The sequence below is a fragment of the Triturus cristatus genome, chromosome 6 (assembly GCF_964204655.1).
Source record: "Triturus cristatus chromosome 6, aTriCri1.1, whole genome shotgun sequence".
Lineage (NCBI taxonomy): Eukaryota > Metazoa > Chordata > Amphibia > Caudata > Salamandridae > Triturus > Triturus cristatus.
The window spans coordinates 237,855,424-237,879,425 of record NC_140589.1 but is presented as its reverse complement, the minus strand read 5'-3'; the positions used below and the strand labels follow the sequence as shown (position 1 = coordinate 237,879,425).

General features: G+C 45.6%; 1 protein-coding gene across 3 annotated transcripts in view; it reads right to left on the bottom strand.

Moving 5' to 3' along the window:
• The window catches only part of ATAD2B (ATPase family AAA domain containing 2B), a 790,780-nt gene that overhangs the window by 100,440 nt on the left and 666,338 nt on the right, over positions 1 to 24,002 (bottom strand). For all 3 annotated transcript variants that reach the window (XM_085610606.1, XM_085610608.1, XM_085610607.1), the window contains one exon: positions 20,087 to 20,190. In XM_085610606.1, the coding sequence (XP_085466732.1) occupies positions 20,087 to 20,190 (104 nt within the window). The remainder of the gene's footprint in view (positions 1 to 20,086; positions 20,191 to 24,002) is intronic.

Sequence of the window (24,002 nt, the reverse complement as noted above, 5' to 3'; positions counted from 1 at the left end):
GACTAAGTGGATGGATGGATGAGTGGCTGGATGGGTGGCTGAAGGAAAAGATGGATGTATGCATGGATAAGTGAAAGAATAGATAGATAAGTGATAGGGAGGGTAGATAGTGGTCTGGATTAAAGGGTAGATGGATGGATGACTGAAAGGTTGAATGGATGGATAAATGAGTGAAAGGATGGATGGGTGGCTGAGAGAGTGATAGGATGAATGGATGAGTGAAAGGGTAAATGGATGAATCAGAGCATAGATGGGTCAAAGGGTGGATAGATGAGTGAAAGGGTGGATCAATGAATGAGTGAGAGGGAGGATGGCTGAGTGAAAGGATGGATAGATGAGTAAAAGGGTGGATGGAAGTGTGAATGGATGGATGATTGGATGGATTAATGAAAGGATCGATAAATGAAAGGTGGGATGGCAAGTGAAAGGATTGATGACCTAGTGAAAGGATAGATTTAGTATAGGTACAAAGACTCATATGGGAGAATGATACTTAATATAGAGAAAAGGGGCAGGAGAGGTCAATATATGACACTTATTTATTATACACAAGATGAATTCAAGTGCTCACATATTTAGTGACAACAAGCGTGACGTGCAGGTGAGGGTGAGCTTTAAAAAAGAGCATCGCATTGGCAACAATAGTGAACCATTTTCTTTGTTCAATCAGTACAAAAGGTTCAAGTTGCGTAAGGTCGACGACGTTTCGAACTCAATTATTCGAGTTCATCTTCAGGACAAATGTGAGCATATGAACTTTAGCATATGGGAAGGTAAGTAATAGAAGGTGTCGACAATTGAAAGTGTTGCACCGGTGGTGTCACCACAGCGGTGAATGCCTCGAGGAAGAACGATGGCTTGAAATCAAAACTTTATCCAACCTGATCAAGCTAGGAAGGAGGGGTTCCGGTGCCGGGAATTTAATTCATTTCAGGCGGCACACGGTTCACTCAATGGGGGTCTCACGGAGGGGTGGAGCGGGTCCTGTGCGCGTGCAAGTACGCGCAGCGACTGCCCCTTTTCTCTATATTAAGTATCATTCTCCCATATGAGTCTTTGTACCTATACTAAATCATCCGCCCTCCTAAGGGCTTCTCTCTGTTCTGGACCTTCATAGGCCATCCAGAACCGTTGTTCCCTTCTACATTGTATCACCCCAGGTTCGCATATAGGGGTACCCTTGTTCTTCATAACACTAGTGAAAGGATAGATATGTTTGATAGATAGGTTTGAACATGGATGAATAGATTTGCATGTGGATGGGTTGGGTGGATGGACGGAATGGTGAAGGACTGAATATTGGATGAAAGACTGAATGGAAGACGGAATGTAAAGGTGAAATGGTGATTATCAGCGAGTGGATGGAAGAATGAATAGATGAAAATAGCAAGCCCTTTTGGGGAGGGTCCGATGACTTGCTTCACTGGCTTGGTGTCATAATAGTTTTGGTTCGAAGTGGGGGTATTTTAATTTTCTGGCTACTTCCTTGCCTATACTCCATATAATTCCACTTTCTAACCTTTTATCCACCATCTCCTCTCACCAAATCTGAGCTCTACAATGTACATTGTTGTCCACATCAGGCATCTTCTCTATACTGTAAATGTGCTCTCCACCCTCTATAAGCCATATTTGTCACTGCACACGCTCGGTCAGGTTCCTGGCGCACATAGCTTTGGATGTAGTGACAGAAACCTTACACTGCCGCACACAGAGGAAAAAAATTAGAGGGAACATTGCCTGGCACCCCTCCAAAATAACCAACACAGGAGGGGCGCCCAGAAAGGAAACAGGTAGCAGCCACAGGAACAATAAGAACAGTGGCTAGACCTATCAGCGAGCCTTGGCAGCACAGGAAGCCTGCACCAACTATCCTACTTCAACAGAAGGCGCCTCCATCTCGGGCTTAGGCCCCTGCATATTGCCTGGTAACACATGGGGCCTTCCATAGAGGGTCCCCAGCACAGAAAAAAAATCAGAATGGCCAAGAGTTTGCTGGCACTGGGTTCACAAAAGCTATCCAGCACACCCTACTGACAGAGCAAGCAACTCCCACTGAGTGGGGACAATATCTGCCAACAGGGCCCCCCCAACCACTCAGCACCCGAGTGGGCAGGGTCACACAGCACCCCCCAGCCTCCAAATCACAGGCAGATTTCCTGCATCCTACTTTCTAATCCCGAGTAATAGTCAAGAGGAAATTGCGATGTGCTAAATAGGGGCAAGATTCTACTGCTGATGGCAGCTGTTCCAACCCTAGCCGACATAAGGTTCACAGACTTGCTCGGAATCGAGTTTATTAAAACAGAAAACACTTCTGCTTGTAAAGTCACCAGGACCATCAGGGAGCATCAGCACACCAACCTCAGGGAGCTAAATGGAAGATTCCCGGAAGACTTCCCGCCGGCAGCTTCTTTCTACTCTGCATCCACCTGCTCAACATTAGACTATACGTTCATCTTGCTTTCACTACTCCACTGAGTCTCTGCATTCCAGGCAGAAGATAAAGGAGTCAGTGACAACAGGCCACAGGAGGCACTCCTCCTAGTAGAGTCGCCTGCACTGGAATCATCGGCAGAAGTTCCACATACAAGTTATACGATCAACTTCAAGAGAATCAAAACTGCTCTGGTAAACTCAGAGGAGGTGTTTAAATAGGAAAAGGTTTTACTACAAGCACATAAAAAGCCTTACTAACAGATTGGAAAGCTTTACTGTAATGCTAGCCAACTGCTTCTCCACGACAACCAAACCAAGATTCCATCAAAACACTAGAGAAGCACTCCTTTGCTTACCACACTCAACTGAAACAACTTAATAGGGCCATAAAGAGCACATTGAGATCGTGGAGATACAAACTTGGGGACTCCTACCTCAACTCTCTACTCGAGGAACGAAGAAGTTTGCTGAAAAAACTAAAATGGAATGTCAACAGAACTGAAGAAGATGACTTCTGGGCCAAACTATTCTCAGACATCCAATCTAACAACAGCATTCGATTCTATGGAACAGTAAACAAAATGATGCATTCAGCCCAGGAAGGCATGACATCTTACATCCCAGAAGAGATCTGGGCAGACTTTCTTAAAGCTCACTGCAACCATCAATCTCTGAGCCAGCCAGTAAAAACAGTGAGGATAGGTCCTCCAATCACGCACCAACAATACCCCTTCTCTAACCAGCCACAATCAGCATGACTCATGAGCCGCTCATATCATTTACATCAAGTGCCAAATCACCAAAGGCAGCAAAGAGCCCCAGAACCTAACGGGATCTCCTCTCCCCTGTGTCCTTTCTCACCAAGTACCGCTGGTACAATCCCCAAAAGCTCCTAGCGCGGCTCTGAGGTGGCAAATCATTATACAATTCAGATTGTGTGTTGCAATATACCATATCTTTGGACCATTCTGTAAAGGTAGGTACAGGTCTTCGCGCCCACCGCATAGCAATTCTTTGTTTGGAAAGCAGCAACCCCATACCTATAAGCAGCTTACTAGTGTACCTCAACAGCGCCATTAGTGCGTTCATTGTAAGTTCCAACCCAGTGATTTCGTTCAATATTTGGAAGATCTGCTCCCAGAACCTCGCTATTGTTGGGCCGAAACCCTAGAACGTTCATTCCAAGAGGTCAGATTCCTGGGGAAACTCCCAGCCTCCTGGAAAGACTTAGTCACCTCCCCAATTTATAAAGGCGGAGACAAAGCTAAACCAAAAAACTGCCGCTTGGTCGCTATGATCGACACCTATTAGAGGATCCTCAAGCTGGGCATCAGCAAACACCATTATTCCACTCTATCAAACCTGTTTCTCCAAACATACGGGCATAACTACAAACATCTTGGCCAAGTCAATGATCATATGCAACAAAAAGCTCTAAGCAGACTCTCCACCTTTGCTTCATAGACTCCAGAGCAGCCTTAGATAACACAGGCCGGGTTAGGCTCTGAAGGAAACTGGCCAACTGGAATGTCCCGCGCCCACTGGTTGACATCCTCCTCTACACAGACACTTGGGTGCAGGTAAAGCTGGGTGAGGGAACTCACCTCTCCAGGCAAGTGCCAACCATCAAGGGCTAAACAAGAATGAGTGCTAGCCCCCATACTACTTAACCTCTACATGGCGGACCCAACGCAGATTCTCAACTCTTGCAATTCAAATGCCCCTAGGCTTACACAACGCTACCCAGTTTTTTATACGCGGACGATGTGGTCCTGGCAAGCCACACACAGGTGGACATACAACATCTCCTAAAGGCAATGCAGACATAGGCAGCAGAGAACTTTCTGGAAGTAAATCTCGAGAACAATTACCATCAACAGTAGCAAGAAGAAAGCCCCTGCCTGGTATCTGGGAACTACACGGATCCAAACCACAACAAACTACAAATACCTTGGCATAGAAATAAACAAGGGGAGCAGTTTGCCATGTTGAATTGGGCATTCAAATAAAAAGGAATAGATCTGGCAGTAAGGACCTTAAATTGAAGCAGACAGGCCCGATGCAGACACCTCTCTGCCAGGGAGTTCGATCAAAAATCCTACCAGCAATCCCCTATGGAAGCAAAGCCCTGAGAGGCATAGGTGCCAATACTCTAACAGTACACAAATTAAGGCTTACAGACTCATTCAGCATTCCACAGTACTCTTCGGCGGCACAGATACTGTTAGAGTTCGGCCTAATGAAACAGTCCTTGGCAAAACAAGGTGCATTCATTGTCTGCTGGCACAAGATCAGGAACTCCGCTGCAAACACCTTTAATCGTCTTTTATGGCAAGAGATGCAGCATCAAAGCTCATTGCCTGCCAGAAATTTCTTCAAGAATCCCTCTCAAACACTGGGCTGTCTCAGGTCTGGGAAATTCCAACCAGTCACACCATCTTCAAAAAACCTGCTTGGAATTGAATAAAAAGCCTCTCACTGGTAGAAGACAAGGCTACATTCCCAGGCCGCAGCCATGTCTGGATGACACTCAACAGCTACCAATCACTAAACCCTCAAAAATACTTCAGCCTAGACTACCCAAGAGAAGAAAAAATTAAAAATTAAAACACCGTTTGGGGATACTCCCTTCAACTCTGCATCTCCCGCCATGGCAAATTATACGATTCTCTAACTGCTGTTGACTATGCGGCTTAACCACAAAAGACCTCCTGCACCTGCTCTGCATCTGTAGTGAACTGAAGGATGAATGGATCAGAGGGCTCAAAAGTCAGCTCAACTGAAGAGGGATTCACACAAGGAGACAGGCAGCGTTGGCCTGCTGCAAAACATAATCCGAAGCTCAACTTCAGGCTGGTAAAATTCCTCATGCTGGTAGAAAAGAAAATGCCAAAAGCCAGCAAATACACTCCACCAGCAGCAAGCACAGCTGCTACGGAACCAATCTACAACTGGATTGCAGCCACCATACTTTATTCCCTGTGCCCTGACCTCTAAATGTATATCCCTCCACGGACAGGACAAAGGGACATTTTTTACTTGTTCTTATGAATGCATTGCACTTTTTCACCTTTTCTTATGCAAGGAAGAGTCTGAACATTGACAAATCAGCTCCTTTCGCGATGTAACTGCCGTCCAATACGTTTTATTTTATGTGTAGTTTAATGTATGTTATCCTAATTTTTTTTACTTGGCTGTATTTCACTGGTTTTAGTTCTCTACACAAAAATAAAATTACTTACAAACTAGCTGCATGAACAATGCAGTGGTGACAGGTCCTTAATGTGAAGGTAGAGCACAGCCTATTCAGTTGCAAGTGGGGCTGTACCCAGCTCCGCCTCCCCACCCTGTCAGTTAATGGCCCATCCAGACAAACCTAAACCCTCTATTGTGTGGCTCCATTGGAGGAATAAAAGTCTAGCTGCCAAATACACCCAGTCATGTGATCCAGGTACAGGCTGCAGGCACCAAATGGTTAGGGCAGGAAAATGCCAACAAAAAGTGCCATTTTCAAAATGGTATCTTAAAATCCATTAAAAAAGAGGATTTATAATAAAGATTTCTCAGACATCAAATATGAAATAAGTACCTGCTCCCAATAAATAGTTACAACTCATTAAATGGTTTAAGGCAACACATTGTTTTCCCATGGCAGGTACGCCTCACAGTAGTGAAAACGATTTTAGGATTTTCTCACTACCAGGACATGTACAACTTAAAAGTATATATCCAATCTTTTGATTACATTGCACCCTGCCCTATGGGCTACATATGGCTTACCTTATTGGTGACGTATATGCAATAAAAGGGTAGTTTAAGACTTGGCAAGGGGGTTATATTGCTAAGTTAAATTAAATTAATTAAAAAACTGCATTCAGGCTGCAATGGCAGACCTGGGACATGTTTTGGGGCTACTTAAATGGGTGGCACGATAAATGCTGCAGGCCCACTAGTAGCATCTATTTACAGGCTTTGGGTATAAAGTATGTAACTCTAGAAGGGATTTATAAGTATGCCAATTCAGTTTAAGCCAAATTTACCATGCCTTAAAGGGAACGCCTTGAAGTGGATGGCTAACTTTCTGTCTGACAGAACTCAGAGCATTAACCTGAGCCCCTTTTGCTCGCAGACCACCAGGGTGATCAAGGGAGTCCCACAGGGCTTATGTCTGAGCTAGGGTGGCGAAGTGAGCTTAAGAATGATGATGGATTCAACCCAGATCTGTGACTGGGGGTGAGTGTCTGAAATGTTTCAGCACTCTGTCCATCATCTCCTTGTGTTTGCTTTGAGCCCTACTTTATTCAACATTTATGTTACTCCCTTGGCAAGATTACTGAGGAAGTTACGATTTATTCCTATATCCTATGCTTATGACACCCAACTTCTACTCTCCTACGACAAAGCCAATTCCAGCATTCAGACGACCTTTTTGGAAGGTATGAAAGGCATTGCGGAATGGATGAAAGATAATTTTCTTCAGCTCAATGCAGGAAAGTCAGAGATAATGCTTTTTGGAGACGCAGCGGTAAAGTGGTCCCCTAGCTGATGGCCAGAGGAACTAGGTTCTGCCCCAAGTCTGAAATAGGTGGTAAAAAACCTTGGAGTCCGAATAGACCACAAACTTACATTGGGGGAGCATACCACCTCTACCGCTGGAGCATGCTTCCACAGCCTTAGTCTTCACAAAGTCTTCCCTTTCTTACCACACGGAAAACCTTGATTCAGGCATTAGTACTAGGTCGTCTGGATTACTGCAACGCTTTGCTGATTTCAGCTAAGGAAAGCTCCATAAACAAATTGCAGGTAGTCCAGAACACGGCGCCCCCTGATGGCCAATGCCCCCCCCTCCCAAACCGCATCTCTCCCCCTTCTTCAAAAACTGCACTGGATACCGGTGCGGAAGAGGATCGAATTTAAGATCGGTTGTATTGTTTATAAATCTATAAACAAATTAGGCCCCTGCTACCTAAAAGACAAATTCATTAGTTATCTGCCTTCCAGGCTCCTCCGTTTTGGAGCTAAAGCACTTCTCCAAGTCCCGCGTTTCCCCAAACATGTTTGGGCCGCAAAGCCTTTTACCACCTAGCCCCGCGCTACTCGAATCAACTCCCCATCCACTTACATCAATGTACGGACTACCTGGCATTTAAAAAGTTGCAGAAAACTACACTGTTCTGATTTGTCCCTCCTTGGTTGATTATGGCAGTCTTAGCGCGGAGATACCCTGATGAGGTGAATTGTGCGCTTTAAAAATAAATAAAGTAATTTAGCACTGGTTAGCAATCACAAAGTTCTTTTTACTTTTTTTTATATAAAATTTTTATTGAAAATTATAAAACAAAAACGTACTGTGACTATTCGCAGTTACAGTGTGTATACTTCACGGCCAATTACACAACAATCTCATCTTATCTGATACAAACTTATGACATTTCCAACAGTACATAGCAGCATGGTCTTTCCGAGGTCAACATAAAACTGTACCCTGCCACTGTAACATTAAGCTGGACTAACCTTGTCTTACATAACAGTTCCACATGTGTGAAATGTCCACTATTATGTTGCAGCATATCCTCCATTTTTGGACTTATTTAAATAGGGCCTGCTCCCTCAGTCTCCCCGTATCCTTTCTCACCAAGTACTGCTGATACAATCCCCAAAAGCTCCTAGGGCGGCTCTGAGGTGGCAGCAAATCATCATACAATTCAGATTGTGTGTTGCAATATACCTTATCTTTGGACCATTCTGTAACTGTAGGTACAGGTCCACGCGTCCACCGCATAGCAGTTCTTCGTTGGCAAGCAACAATCCCATACCTATACGTTTTCGCAACTCATTTGGCAGCTTCCCAGTGTACCGCAACAGTGCCATTAGTGGGTTTATTGTAAGTACCAACCCAGTGATTTTGTTCAATATTTGGAAGATCTGCTCCCAGAACCTCGCTATCCCTGGTCATGTCCAGGCTATATGCAGAAAACCCGCCGAGTCGGCCTCGAATCTCACAGTGTGCAAAGTCCCGTAAGCCATACCTAAATAGTCGTTCTTGTGTATGGTAGACCCTGTGAAGGAATTAAAAAATGGATCAAGTGAAGTCTGCCGATCAGAGAAACTTGCTGTGTAGTCTCACAGCAATATCGCCAGACAGTATCCTCTAGTGCCACTCCAAAATCTGTTTGCCATTCTAGTCTGGCCTTCGTATATTGATTTCTTCTATAATCTTGCATTATATCATAAATGATAGAAACAATCCTTCTAGGGGTCACACAGTGCAATAGGTGAGAGAGCTCCCCCAGCTCAGGCGGCTCCAACATCTCATCTACGAGCAGCTCACGCAGCACATATCTCATTCTATGAAATGGAAGTGAGCAAGCAGTGTAGAATCCCCCATCTCAGTAGCAAGCTCATCCTTGCCCTCTGAGAACAGATCGCCCACCTTGGTGACACCAAGCATCTCAAGAGCCTGTACCACCCTCTTCTCACGGCTAAACGGCAGCCAGTTACACCACACAATCGGGTCAAGGTTGAAGAGAGAATTGTGCCTACCTACAGTTTCAGCAGATTGTGCCACGTGTGTAACAGAGTCCAGGACCCCAATCCTTCTGAGAGGGGCCCGAAACAGCACCATTGACAATGATTCAGGTGCTGCAGCCACCTTTTCAATTAGTAAATGTGTAGGGCGCATTTCCTAGTGGAGCCAGTGGAAAGCATGAGATCGATGCGCCGCTCTATAGTATAGCTTCAGGTCTGGAGCCCCTAGTCCTCCTATAGTGTATGGCAGTGTGAGAACATTCCAACTTACCTGCGGTTGCTTCCCTGCCCAGGCCAATCTCGTCAATAGAGAGCAAAGTGTCTTAAAAATATGCATAGGCAGCACAATCAGGCTAGGTAACACCACAATCTTCATTAGGGATATGCGTCCTAGCAATGACAAGGGGAGGCGGATCCACCTATCCACTTCTCCCTCTAATCTGGTGATCATTCTGCCATAGTTTTCGCTGAGCACCAGAGCCGAATCCAAATGCACGCATATGCCTAGATACCGGATTTGATACGATGCCCACTGTAGGGGGTAGTCCAGTCCCACTGGTAACATAGCCGGGGACAAAGGGAAAATTGTCGACTTAGCCCAGTTGATTTTAAGGCCGGACCTTTCACCATAACGCACAACCTCATCGAGGATTGGGGTCAGGTTGATCTCAGGATCACAGACATACAACAGCGTATCATCCACATATGCCAACACAATGAGGTTATAGTTAAGAAATTTAAGTCTCCTATGACCATGGTATTCCCTTAAGGCACATGTGTGAAGCTCAGCAATTAAAGCATATAGCAGAGAGTACAGCGGGCACCCTGGTTGCTTGACTCTCGATATTCTGATAGGGGATGTGACTATGGCACCAATTAGTATCCGAGCAGCGGGAGAGCTATATAGCACCCCTACCAGCCTGAGGTAGATATCTCCTACCCCCATGCGTCTCAGTACTGCATACATAAAAATCCATTCCACAGAATCAAAGGCCTTTTCAACATCCAAAAAGACTGCTGCCGCTTTAACCTCAGGCTTAATATGTTGTATGGCGCCATAGACCGTTCTTAGATTGTATGACAAGTCACGTTCTGGGACAAAGCCCAACTGCTCCGAGCCAACCAACAGTGGTAGCAAGGGGGCAAGCCGCCAAGATCTTCGTAACGAGCTTAGTGTCAACATTAAGGAGCGCTAAAGGCCGAAAGGATGAACATTCGTCCAGGGGGTTGCCAGGTTTTAATGCAGTGACAATAAATGCTTCTCTCATTGAGGACAGCATCGTCCCCTCGTCCCCCATCTCCTCAAAGAGCGTACACAAATGTGGGATCACGAGATCCTTGAATTCTTTATAAAATGCAACAGTGAGGCCGTCTATTCCAGGTGCACCTCCCACTCTCACCGAATGTAATGCTATCAGGACCTCGTGTGGATCCAATGGTTTCATAAGGTGTTCCCTATGTTCATTAGACAGCCAGGGCATCTGTATGTGCTCTAAGTATTCTGAGATAGCCGCTCATCCGAACTCTTTCGTACAGTACAGTTCTGAATAATATAGATTGAATCTACCTGCAATCTCCATAGGATCATTCAGTAGCCCCCACCCCCGTCCACAGCACATAGCTCCGTCACACTCCCTGCCTCACTCTTGACCCACAGCAAGGCAGCCAATATCGCACCCGGACGCTCACTCTCTCCATACTTCTCTCAGTGTTTTATTTCGCTGTCTGCTATCTCATGATACTCTGCCAGAGTCTCCTTTAGACTATCAGCAATCAAAGTGTTGCCATCTTCTAGTGCTTCCTACTTGACTTCTGCCAACCGCCCTTCCAGGCTTACCAGACGCTGACGGATAGCGCGTAGGACCTCAGAGTGTTTGGACATGGCTACTTCCCTGATGTACACCTTGAACATTTCCCAGACTGCGGAAAAATGTTGGACAGACCCTATATTGGTATCAATGAAGCATTCTATGACTTCAGCTAATTTAGAACGAAAAAACACTATCCATCAAAGAGTATGGGGGGGAATCGCCATGTGTAGGGTGCTGGCTTCCTTCTCGTGCTTTCGATATCTAGCATTATTGGGGAATGATCTGAGAGCGATCGGGGGACCACCTTGCACTCTCGTACCTGCTGAAACAAGGGTCTCAGTATAAGCCAATAATCAATTCTGGTGTGTAAATTGTGCATAACTGAATAATGAGTGAATCCCCCTACACCAGAGGAGTGCTCCCTCCAAGCATCTAGCAAATCTAGTTGGACAGCTAGATCACATATAACGTTGGCCGCGGCAGACTGATGTCATGCCGGACCTCCGGAATGATCCAACCAGGGCTTCAGGACGCGATTTAGATCACCCCCCTCCTTAAAGGAGCGGCAAACCAAACCTGGCTCTCATGTGGTCTAGCAGCTCCTGATAAAACTGTGGGCAGTCATAGTTAGGCCCTTACACGTGGACTATATGCCAATCAATGCACCTTCCCAGTGCATCTAGAAATCACATCTACCGCCAGTGTCAGCTTCTAACACCTGTAGCATAATATCTGATTTGGGGTTAAGCCATGCAAGTACTGCCCTGGCATGGGATGTGAACCCTGCAGCATGAAAATGACTGTCCAGGCACCTATGTGTGAGAATACTACTTCTTACAGGCAGCGCAATGTCGATCTCGTGTCTCACTAAGTATGCAACAACCCTACGCAGCTTTCTGAAGTCATTTAGGCCCCTGATATTCCAGGTGAACTGACGAATTCTGCTGCCACTAACCTCTATAATGGCCCTGTACCACTGTCATGACTGGGTTGACCTAAAAAATTGCTACCTGATATATCCTTCAGGCAGATCCTCAGGTCTTGAACGTCAAATACACAATGCGCACACACTACATAGTCATTAAAAACAACATATCCCCCCCCCCCCTCCAACCACAACTGGGCATGAATGAAACCATCCCTCCCTCCCAGGACCCCGTTGCATTCTAATACAAATTGAAGAGTTAAAAAAGGGGCAGATGTTACCTGCGGAAACCTTAAGTGCGATTGTAAAAAAGTGAATAAACTTAGCCATCGTCTTCTATTATACATTTCCTAACAAACACAGTATGTTTAGTGCCACTGGTGCAAGTCTAATTTTCGCCAGCAGTCCTGTAAGTCCCACATCAGGGTCAGAGTAAATTTGCGGCAGTTAACAGCAACCACCTATTGCCAATCACGGTTTCAATTTCCAATAGGTGTTACTGCCCATAGTCACTGCTGGCAGGCCAGCGCAGTCCCCGTCCACTGGGCAACTACTCTCTACTCTTAGGTATCCCAGTCGAAGCATAATTTACAACATACCTGCTTGTAGTATATGTAAGCAGGCCAGCTCACCGGGACAGTCTGTCTACTCTTCCAAGTCACCGCCTGTCGCCTCTGGTTGCTCTTGCATCGTTCCATTATTTGCCTCCGTTTTTTTTTGCGTTCCTTGAGGGCTTTTTGTAGTGACTTGGGGTCCACAAAGATCCTTGACGTTCTGTTCATCGCGACCCTGAGTCCGGCCGGGTACAGCTTAGCGTAGTCGAGCCCAGGGTCTCTCAGCTGCCACTTCAAGGGTGCAAACTGCCTCCTCGCTTCCTGCACTTTCATGGTGAAATCGGGAAAAAGGGAGAGGGAAGACCACTCAAATTGCAATACTCTAAGCTCCCTAGCACGTTTCAATGCGGCATCTCTGTCTCTGTAATTCAGTAACTTGGCAATTACTGGACGGGGAGGGGCATCAGGCTGAGGCCTAGGCCCCAAGGAACGATAAGCTCGCTCGACAATGAACATATCTGAAAGTGTGTCCCAGCCCAGCAGGGTCACCTGCAACTTCTCCACAAAGACCTCCATATTTCACATCATTGTACTCTCAGGCAGCCCCAAAATTCAGATGTTGCTGCGCCTTGACCGCACTTCTATATCTTTTGCTTTTTCTTGCAGGGCCGTGAGCAGCTTCCCTATTTATTTGAGCTTCCTTGACTTCGGATACTCTCCTTTCTGGCATATCAATGCGCTCCGCGTGTTTGCCAATGTGGTCCCATATCCGGTCAATCCTGTAGGCCAGAGAGTTTATTTTTCCATCTATGGTGGATAGGCTCTTCTGCAGGCTCACCCTCAGATCGCACGGCTCACCCGGGACCAGCCTGCCAATTATACGCTCACACCTCCTTCCCGCAGCGCAATGTAGTTGGCTTCAGAGCGCCTCAGCTTCACCCTGGGCCGTGCAGCTCCCAGCAGCAGGCCTCACCTCACTTTCACCACAGGCCGCATGTCGGCCAGTTTTGCCGCCGCTCTTTAATTCGCCAGATTGCCTCAATCCAGGTCTCGGAGGAAAGCGCACTCTTAGCACACTCGGCGACAATTTGCAGGCTTCTGGTGTACGGAAATGTCAGGATTATTGCAGAATAGTCTGGATGGCTCTCGGAGCTTGTTCAAGCAGCGGCCATCTTCGAACGATGCAAACTCTGCCCCCCCAGCAATGGTAAAGTTCTTAGGCCAACAAAAACTATTTCAGCAAAAACAGGACGGGTGAAGGCAGTACGTTTGAAGGTGATCCTGCAGAAAGGGCCAAGTCCAACACTCTTTTTATCCGGGGGAGCAGAGTCCACAGTTGACTGGGCACAAGCTATTTTTCGGCTATGTGCACAACCAAGGTGTCTGATGGGACATATTCCTAATATACACAGGCTCATCTGGAACAAGCTTTTTTCCTGATCCTCGACCTGTACCTTGACTGAGTCCTTTACATTTTTAGCAATGTACTTGATCACGCTTTCAGAAATTCGTAGGCTCTGAACAGACCTCTTGGTCATAGAGTGTTCACCACCAGCAAGTTGTACTCCTCCTCGACAACTTGAACTCTTTTTTTTTGGGGGGGGGGGGGGGGGGTTCGGCTGCCCTTTGGATAACTGCATGGGGCACTGTGTTTTTACCTGGGGTGTGGGGTGGTATTAATCGGATAGGGCTTTAAGTCAGCATTGTCCTGTGGGTTGACACAGTAATCCAAAGCCCAGGGATCATGCCCATGTCAGCAGGCTAAGGCTGTAGATAGGAGTCCAACAAATCATAGCGGCTGGCTCTCTTGATCTGAGTCTGTGTGCCCTGAGTGGTCCGACTGCTGAAGTGACAGAGGAGGTTATGGAGTTTGTGGTTGTTGCAGAGGTACAGGGATCGAGAAAGGAGGCAAGTATGGGGGAGGACTACAGGCCTTGTCCCTGCACTATTTTAGTATCATTTATAGGATGGTGATTCCTCTGATACTTGTTCCTCAACGGGGGGTTTCCTGTACTCCCTGGTGGAGGATGTGGTGTGTGAGTATTCTCCTGAAGGGTTGAACGACCAAGAATATTCTCTGTTGATAAGTGACTAATGTTAGATACCTCTGGGAGTTCAACGGCAGTGGGGAATTCACTCAACTCCATTCTCTGTATCCAGACCTTTTTTGGAGCTGGTTTCAGGGTTGGTTTCGGAGCCCGCTTCAGAGCTGATTTCAACTACAAGGGTGGATTGTTGGAGACTTGGGCCAAGCTGGCAGACTCTCAGAGCATAGGGGGTCCCTGTAAGAGAAATGGTCTCAGACAAAACCCAAAGTTTGGTGTCTCTTTAGGCTAGTCTTGTGGCTTGATGTCCGACTCCCTCAGGAGTGGTGCTTGACCTCTGTGTGGGACTTTTTTTAGGTTAAGCCATGAGGGATGATCATCAAGAAAGGTTAGAAGAATTGTAGCTCTGGCCCTGTGCTCTGATGCAATGGGGCCTCGCAGCTTTGCTCTCCCTGAGTGGGTGGGATATCTGAGGAAACGTCCAACCTTTTCGGGGCCCCCGATGTCCACAGCGCCGAAAAGGTCCGGTATGTCGGGTAGATCTCAATGCTGTATTTTATAATGAACCCAACAGCATTCACAGCAGTATCAGATTGTCTTTTTGTTCCTAAACACCTTGCAGAGTGAGTAGGTTGACTTCTCATGCTTTGTAGACAGGCAGACAGACCCAATAGTGATCTAAACATGGATATTTCCCATTACAGTTTGGACAGAAATGGAAAGGCGTATTGTCCATAACACCCTTCCCCTACAGTGATTTCTAATACAACTGGATTCCTGGGTAGGTCACCGATTTTGAGCCAAATTGATGCCATTGAGTTCTTCCATTGCTGGATGAGGTGCCTCGAAATATAGCACCAAAAGGAGCAGAACAGTTTTCGTTGGTCTCAAGCTTGAGTTGAAATGTCCCAACTGGCTGGCGAAAAAAACAAAAAAACCTTAGTCGAATCTTCGTCCTACTGCATTGTGGACTAATGATGTCTTGTTATGAGAAAAAAAAAAAAACTTGTTAATGTCCTAGTCCAACACTTGATGGCAGGAGTATGCAGAACATGTGTATTCACAGCAACACATGCTCCAAAAACTTTTTTTTTTTCTCTTAGCAACTATTCACAAGTGTCCAAAGTGGAAACACTAAATACAACCTCCAAAGATCATACAGCATCAGCAGGGCCACTGGAATTTTGTGATTCGGTAGTGGCTGCATTTTCAGTATAATTAGGGACATGCCATATTTGCAATATAATTCTTCCTCTGCTGCATAATCTGCAGATTTTAACAAAGAGAAAATGTTGTTTGTAGTTCAACAGATCAAAAGTTCCATAAAATGTGCAACGTGTCCCTGAGCAGTGAAAAGTCCATTGCAAAGGTTGACTGATCATCTCTTAATTGCTTATTGCTGTATTTGGTAGTTAAACTGATACTAATAAGGTGAAGTATTTGCTTAGGCAGTGTTATGTGTAAAATAGAAAATATGATATAGTAGTTTTAGGAAAGTGCCTCTTTTGACATGGTTAGCCTCCACTTTTTGCCTCGAAAATTCTGTAATTTTGACTGGAAGTGCACAGGGTCACTGCCAACCAGGTCCCCTGTGCCAGATCTTCGCTAAACTGTACCTGTTGTTCCCACAATTGACACCCCTTTAGCTCACCTTGAAGTCCCTAGTAAAAGATATCCCTGGTACTAAGGTCCTTGTGGTTAATGAGGGTCCCTAAGGGCTGCTGCACGAATTATGTCACCCTAAGGGACCCCTCACCAAGCACATGCACACTGCTGTCTGCGTGTCTTGGTGAAGACAAAATTGAAGAGTCGACATGGCACACATCCTGGTGTGCCATGGCCATGAACACTGCATGAAATATAGGTTAGACACCCCTCTAGCAGGCCCTAGCCATAAGGGAGGGCGCACTATATTTACTGTGATGGCATATTTGCATGAGTAGATATGCCCCTGCAGTATTCAAGTTGATTCCTGGATTTAATAAGTGTCCAGGGAAGCCATAGTAAGTACATGGGCAGGACACTAGTCATTACGAGTTCCCCAGCTCCATGATGGCTTCACTGAAATATGGTATGTTTGGTACCAAGCATCTCAGCTTAATAAACCTGCACAGTGTTAGATTTATTAAAAAGTGCACACAGAGGACCCCTTAGAAAGGTCCCCTGAAACCTGCCAATCCTTAGTATGATGACCGACTGGCCTGAGCCAGCCTGCTACCACCAGTGTTCTGTCCGCATAGGGAGAGGGCCTGCACACTCTGAGGTTGAGAACAATGCCTTTCCCGAGTGAAGGTGTGCACATCTCCCCCCTGGTCCGGAAGAGCCACCCATGGAGGGGAGGTTCTAAGGCTTTACTGCCTTTGTAATGCGACCCCAGCCTTTCCTGTTAGAGGGAGCAAGTACCCTTCATGTCCTCACCTCCTTTATGGCAGGGGGACAGGCGGGACGCTTAGGAAGAATAGGAGATGTGCCCCCCTCCAACTCTGCCAACTCCACCCCTCAGGTGCTGCATGCGAGTGGAACACACTTTTCAGTGCCCGCCATCTTGAAGATGGTGGGACTTATCCAATCAGGGCAAGGTTTATTTAGGTGGCATCTCCACCTGAACTTCAGTTCCTGTCTACTTAGAAGAGCCGCACACCACACAGTCGCACCAGCAGTGAAGACTGCAGAGAACTACTGACTTGTCCCTAGCCCTACCGACCTGTCTGCAGCCCGGACGAACCTGCACCAAAACAAGACTTGTCTTGCAAACCAGCTTCCTCCAGAACCTTGAGAGAACTGCCTGCCTATGATAAAGATCAAGACTCCCGAAATGAGCGGACCTGTTCATCAAACAATCATCTAAAACTAAAGAGACTGACTTGAAAGACCGCAAAGCCTGCCCCAGTTCTACCTCTGCACCAGTCCAAGTGGCCCACTGGTTCCAGCAACGTTCATCAGCGCTTCAGGGTCCAAGTCAGCGTGAGCTGACCTCTCCTGGAATCCTCGACGTCGCATGCAGCCTCTCATTGGAGAACCTCCTAATAATGACCTATGCCGATTCTGACACCAAAAGGCACCCCTGCATCTGTCCGTCCCTGTGTCGCTGGTGGTGCACTGTTGGTGCTGAACTAAACCTTTCCCAATATTGATCTTAACTTCCGAAGACTGATCTTGTAAGTCTATGTTATCCCTATGTATGCTGAATTTGTTCTCCCTCCCATTGGTTTACATTGTAAAGTATCAGATTTTTAAACAGAAAAGTATTTTTTTATTGAAAAACGTATTTACCTATGACAAAGTTCTGTGGTGCTGCAAAATAAATATAACCAATTATTATTTTTATAAATTGGCCTCAAATGTATTCATTGAGTGTGTGTCATTTATTGGCACTGTGTGAACAACAAATGCTTAACACTGCCCTCTGATAAGCCTAACTGCTCTCCCACACTACCACAAAAGAGAGCATTAGTATTATCTACTTTAGCCTCTATAAAGCCTCTGGACTCTCTGCATATTATAGCTCATTTTGATACAATATATAGAGAACGGTAGAACTTTCACAAAATGTGCTGTATTACACCGCATAATTTACCTTTTCTCGACAGATAATTCAGTCAACCTTGCCACATAATTTTGCCCTCCCCTGAATTTACTAAAAGAGGAGCCTCATGCTAACGTCTATAAGACCATCTTCAGGACAGGAAAGCCGTTGCGATATAAGTTTAGATTTTTGGAGGCCATTCTATACTCTATTACTGTGCATCCTCATGTAGATGCTTTGTACATATGGTTACGTTCATTCTTTGCTCTAGGATCATCAGTCCACATAAGAGCATTTAGTCCTGAAGATGGTCTTATAGACGTTAGCACGAGACAAGACCGAAACTGCGACATTTTCACCCATTTTCATGTGTAAAAGATCTTTCTGGAAATGTTCATTGTATTTTCAATTATGTTCTCATTTGAGAATATTTGAAATGGCATATAACAAAAGTGTTAATAAGAAAACAGCTGCTGTGAAGATAGTCTCTCTCAGTCACTTTTGTATTTATGTTTATTGCATTTTATACCCTTTTTTGTAAACAGAATTTTCTACATAAATTTGTACTTTTTAAGTATACATCTGTGCTGCACTATTTGCATTTCTTCTGTTGATATACTCGCCATGAATGAATATAATTATTTTGTTAATTTGCTTGCTAAAAGCCACTAATTAGGGCTTTATACATTTATTGCTTTGAGTCTAGAAGAGTTTTTGTTAAAATAAGTCCCTTGTAGGCACTCTTATACCAAATATTGACTTTGATTTACCCAAGCCTCCAAGGGTCTATTGGGTTGCCCAATTTTTTGTCAGTAAATATTTGTAGAAATAGATCTTTGAGTTTTAATTGGAGTTTTAATAAATATGTACCTTTGTCTCTGGGTCACTCAAGACTCACAGCAGGTGTCAAAGTTGTAAACCTAGGTTAGGGCACCTAGCCTACACAGAATGGACTGGTTCAATTTTAGGGCTTCCATCACTGTTAGACAATGTTTCAGCTTCCTTTCGGTGCTTTTTCTGACATCGATAGCTGTCCTGCAGCACACGTGTTGGTCCTAAACAAACCTTGGCTAGGACTTAAAGATATTCTCCCTTCCCGGAGGTCAAGTTGTACATTAGTGGCTATGTTCAATACTCCTCAGCACTGGGCTACATCAAGCACACCATATTATCTACACAAGTGCTGGTGAAAATGGATAAGATTATTTTTGCTGGTGGATGTGCACTGGTGTCTTTTTCATCGTGGGATAGAGTATCACAAAGTCCTATGCCACCTGGGTATTTTATTCATCTGATATTCCCAAGTCTTTTTGGTCATTCAAATGACAATATTGACCTGCAAAGGTTTTCAGCATTAGGTTCAGTATTTAAGATGTTCACATAACATAAGATTTTGGCTCAGATCTTGGCTGAACACACAGCAGAGGTTCTTTTGTTTTTTTATAAATTCTCTGAGCAAGGACTGTGACAAACACGACGGAGGACGTAGTAACAACCAAACTACTTAACAGCCATATTCAATTCAATTCTCAAAGTTGTGCATCAATGACCATTCAAGTGCAAGCTTAGCATAATGCAGCAAGTGGGAGGGATGCATTGATCTTTTTAGAGACAAATGGAGCAAAGCCAAAAAATGACCAGAAACTATTTATGTTCTAGTGGAAGAACCTTATTTGCTTTTTGGGGGGCAGCGAGTTGCCTGTATACAGGGCTTGGACTCTCCCTGTAAGCCAACAACAATTCTTAGTCTAAAGAGTGAAGATCCGCAGTAGGTAATCTGCTCAGTACCCATTGAACAGGCCGGGAACCATTAAGCCCATCCGTACACTGAAAACTAATGCCGAGCTTTCCCTTACTGTAGGTTTACTCTTGGTGTAGGTCTCTAGGCAACTCTGGTATACCATACTCTGCGGCATTGTATGGAACTAATAACCACATTGTTCAAAGCACATGATTATATTGTAAAGCAAAACATATTGACAATGCAGTTTCAACCACAACATTGGGAATCCTTCTCCAAACAATGGTAAACAACAAGCTTCGAAACATAAACATGCCAAGTGTTTTGGAGTGTTTAAAATAAGACTTCTGTAAAGTGATGGTAACATAAGCATTTCAAGCAATAGAGATTATGAACATTTGGCTATCGCAGCAAAAAATGACAAGTCTATTTCACATAAGGCCATGAAGACGAATATACATATATGGTTGGTTACCCGTACTTGTTACTGGTTACCCGTACTTGTCAGCAGTATTACCTTGAGTCTGCAATGATCAACCAGAAGCGGAGGGTCTGGATCGGAAGATTCTTCAGGAACTTCATCAAGAATCACTTTTCTGACCTTTTTCATTTTTGATACTCCTAAAGTTAAAAAACAGACTTTATGTTGAATGTTACCATAAAGTTGGCACTTTATTTCAGTAGCAGAAGACAAATCTTCACATCATATCGAAGAACCACAATGTAACCTTTTCAGAAGACACAATTTATAGAACTGGTTCAAAAAATAATTTGACCTTTTGGGCTTTGCTGACCAACACATTACATTTAAAAAACAAGCATTCGCATAGCCAATAGGTCTCGCCTTTGGGACCTAATAAGTGTTTAGCCATGCAACAGCTGCATAACTAAATACTTATAAGGTCCCAAAAGTGAGACTTATTGGCTATGCCAAGCGGCCGTGAAAGTGATTGCAATCGCGATCACGATCAAACATCAAAGCGGCCGTGGAAGTGAAAGTAATCGCGGTAAAGTGCGGCTCGCGCGCCCGTGCACATGCACTGTAGCTCTAGACTGGCCTGGACTGACCTGGTAGCACTTTTTGGAGCCCTCTCAACAAGTCTCGCCAGACCAGCACATAAGCTGGGTCAAGCGAGACCTAAAAAAGGGAAAGAACAGGGACACGCATCTCCAATTTTGTCTCCAGCCTGCTCTCAGATTTTCTTTTTTACTTTATTTATCATTTTGGCAATAGTGAAATCAGTACAGGCATAGATGAACATTAACGATGTCTTGGCATGAAAACCATGTATATGCAAACAACTAATACAGAGCCTGCTTGTCACAATGTAACAATAAAATCAACATATCTCGAACTGATAATAGCCCGCTGGGAAACACGACATTGCAATGAAAAAATTAGTCCTCAGTGCTCATCTCCGTCAGATCGTGCCATGAATTGGTGTTAATTGCCCCAGAGACTGATGCAGTGTAATGACCGCAGACATTTAAGTCATGAAAACAACCTGATAAGCTATGTGAAGGATTTGGGTAGAGCAAACCAAACTAAGGATGGATTAGGATAGGCATATCAGCCCACACCTTCTGGTACTATGCCGTCATGTGGCTGAGAGTTGGCGACTTGCTGAAGACCGTTTACGTACAGTCTGTATGGGCCCCAAATATCTTTAGGTCGCGAGGTCCCTGGTAGGAGATCAGCATATACCTCGCTGTTTGTGTTGCAATAAGCCAGGCTGCAAAGCCAGCCTGCCAGGGTGGGGGCAGTTTTGCGGCCCCACAGTAGGGTAATTTTGCGTTTAGCTAACAGTAAACTGAGGGATGCAAAACGCTGGACATGTTTGGGAAAGTTCATGGTATATCCTAGAAATGCTACTTCGAGGAATGGGGGTAAGAGTCAACTTCGTAATGGTACCTATTGTCTGGTGCACTTCCTCCCAGTATGCATGAAGCTTGGGGCAAGTCCATGTGAGGTGAGCAAAGTCGGCGTGTGGGGGCAGGGAATTTAGGCCGAGTGTGGGGTCTAGTGGGGTCTAGCCTATGTGCTTTAGCAGAGGTAAAGTACATTCACCGTAGGAATTTATAATGTAACCGCTTATGTCTAATGTTTAATGAGACACTGTGTGTCACTGCGCAACATTTAACCTATTGATCGTCTGTAATCGCATGCCCAAGGTCTGTCTCCCAGTCTGCGGGGATTTTATCGTCATGTACGGGTCGTAGGGACGTGCAGAATTTGTACAATTTGGAGATGGGATATGCCCCAGCAGGGTTTTCTATTATAAGTGTTAGGGGCGGAAAGGACTCCGGCTCAAGGCGGAAACCAGGAATTGCAGCGTGCAGCGCCGATCGGATACGGCTAAAAACAAAGCTGTCCATGAATGTGACGGTCTGGAAACGGGCATCTTCTGACGGGGAAAAATAAGTCCTTCTGGATATAAGTGCCGGAACGCAGTGATGTCAAACTTGGTTAAAGTGCGCGGAGTCAGTTTTTCGCCGGTAATTGAGAGCCAACGAGCATTAGGGCCCGGCAAAGCGGAGGAGTATAGGAAGGGAGCAACGGTGATCCGTCGTAGTTTCTCCCAGGTCCAGCTAGTGGTGGAAACAGTCTGTATGTCCGAGGGGTCACAGGGCACTCCCCTGGGCAGCACGGTCGATAACCGGTCAGGGAGGACAAAATCCACATCTGGCCGCAAATAGGGTATCCGTGCATCTGGGTGGTACCACGCATAGGCATAGCTGCACTGGGCAACTAAATAATACCGTTGAAAATCTGGTACTCCGCAGCCACCTCTTTCGTACGGCAAGGTAAGAATTTGCCAGCGAACACGAGCTTGCTTGCCACCTCATATCAGTCTAGTACGCTGTTGGCACAAGTGTAAGAAAAACCCATTAGTGAGTGGGATAGGAATATTGTTTAAAAAATACAAAAACTTGGGCAATACGATAATTTTGAGAATAGCGACCTGACCAGCCATGGATAATGGCAAGTGTAAACATCTCTCAATCTGAGATTCGAGTGTTGTGATAGCTTGACCATAATTGAGTCGAAGGATCTGCGCGGTATCAAGGTGTATATGAATGCCTGGGCATTTGACGGAGTCAGTGCACCATTCCAAATGAAATGCCCATTCCCAGGGCGTTGTGCTGGAGGTAAGTGGGAATATCACTGACTCATGCCAGTTTATACCAAGGCCAGATAAAAGGCCAAACCGGAGTATTTCCCTGATGAGGGGCTCCAAGTTTACCCGAGGGTCTCCAACGTAAAGGATGGTGTCATCCGCGTATAGGGAAACTAGGAGGGGGCCAGTGTTAAATTGTAAGCCCCTTTGCAGATGTCTTTCCTGAAAGTGCCCTATCAGGGGATCCATGGCCAAAATAAATAACAGGGGCGAAAGGGGGCAGCCCTGTTGCGTGCCGCGTGAAAGGGAGAAGGGCTGCAATAAAGTCCCATTCATGCCGAAGGGCCGCTCTACAGCAGGGCAGTGGTAGCGATAAAACCAATCGGCATGCCCATAAGGCGCATAACGGAGAGGAAGAAAGGCCATTCTAAAGAATCAAAGGCCTTTGCGGTACCTAACAAGACGGCAGCCGCCGGGAGTGCGGGATCGATTCTATGAAGGACCAAGAAAAGAGTTCTAAGGTTTAAAGAAGTGGATCGGTGGGGGACGAACCCAGATTGAGCTGGGGAAATGATGAATTCCATCAGCTGAGAAAGGCGATTGGCCACTATTTTGGCTAGCAATTTAGAGTCCAGGTTTAGGAGGGACAGGGGCCTATACGAACCACACAACATTGGGTCTTTTTCAGGTTTAGGAAGAAGGATCACAACCGCCTCTCTGAGCATAGGGGGCAGCATCTGTTTTTCAAGGACCTCTGCATATACCTCAATCAATTGCATAGCCAATAAATCTGTATAAGTTTTATAAAAGCCCCTGGGGAAGCCATCAAGGCCGGGGGCTGAGGAACAGTGGAGGGTAGCAATCGCACCACGGACCTCGGATTCTGTTATCGGTTCGGCGAGGAAGTCTTACATATCCTTTTCCAGATATACTAAAGCTATTTCCGACAAATAAGCCTCCTGGGCCGAACGGTAGCTTCCTGTTTTAGTGGAGTACAAAGCAGTGAAGTATTAAAAAAATTCCTCACGGATTTCTAAAGTGGAAGTAAGGTTACGCTCAGAAATAGAGTGTATCTCAGTGATGAACGCTTTGCTGTAGGGAGGCCTCAACATCTGCGCCAGTACCCTGCCTGGTCTCTTGCCCTCCCCGTACCGTCTAGCTGTTTGGTATTTACCCAAGTAAAGGATCTCACGGTCCGCCGCGTCGCGGTATTTGATCAGTATGGCCAACCGCCGGCCAGCTGCGCCTGGGGTCAAGGAGCGCAGTGAAGCGTCAAGGGCTGCGAGTTCCCGTTCAATACGAGAAATGGTGGAG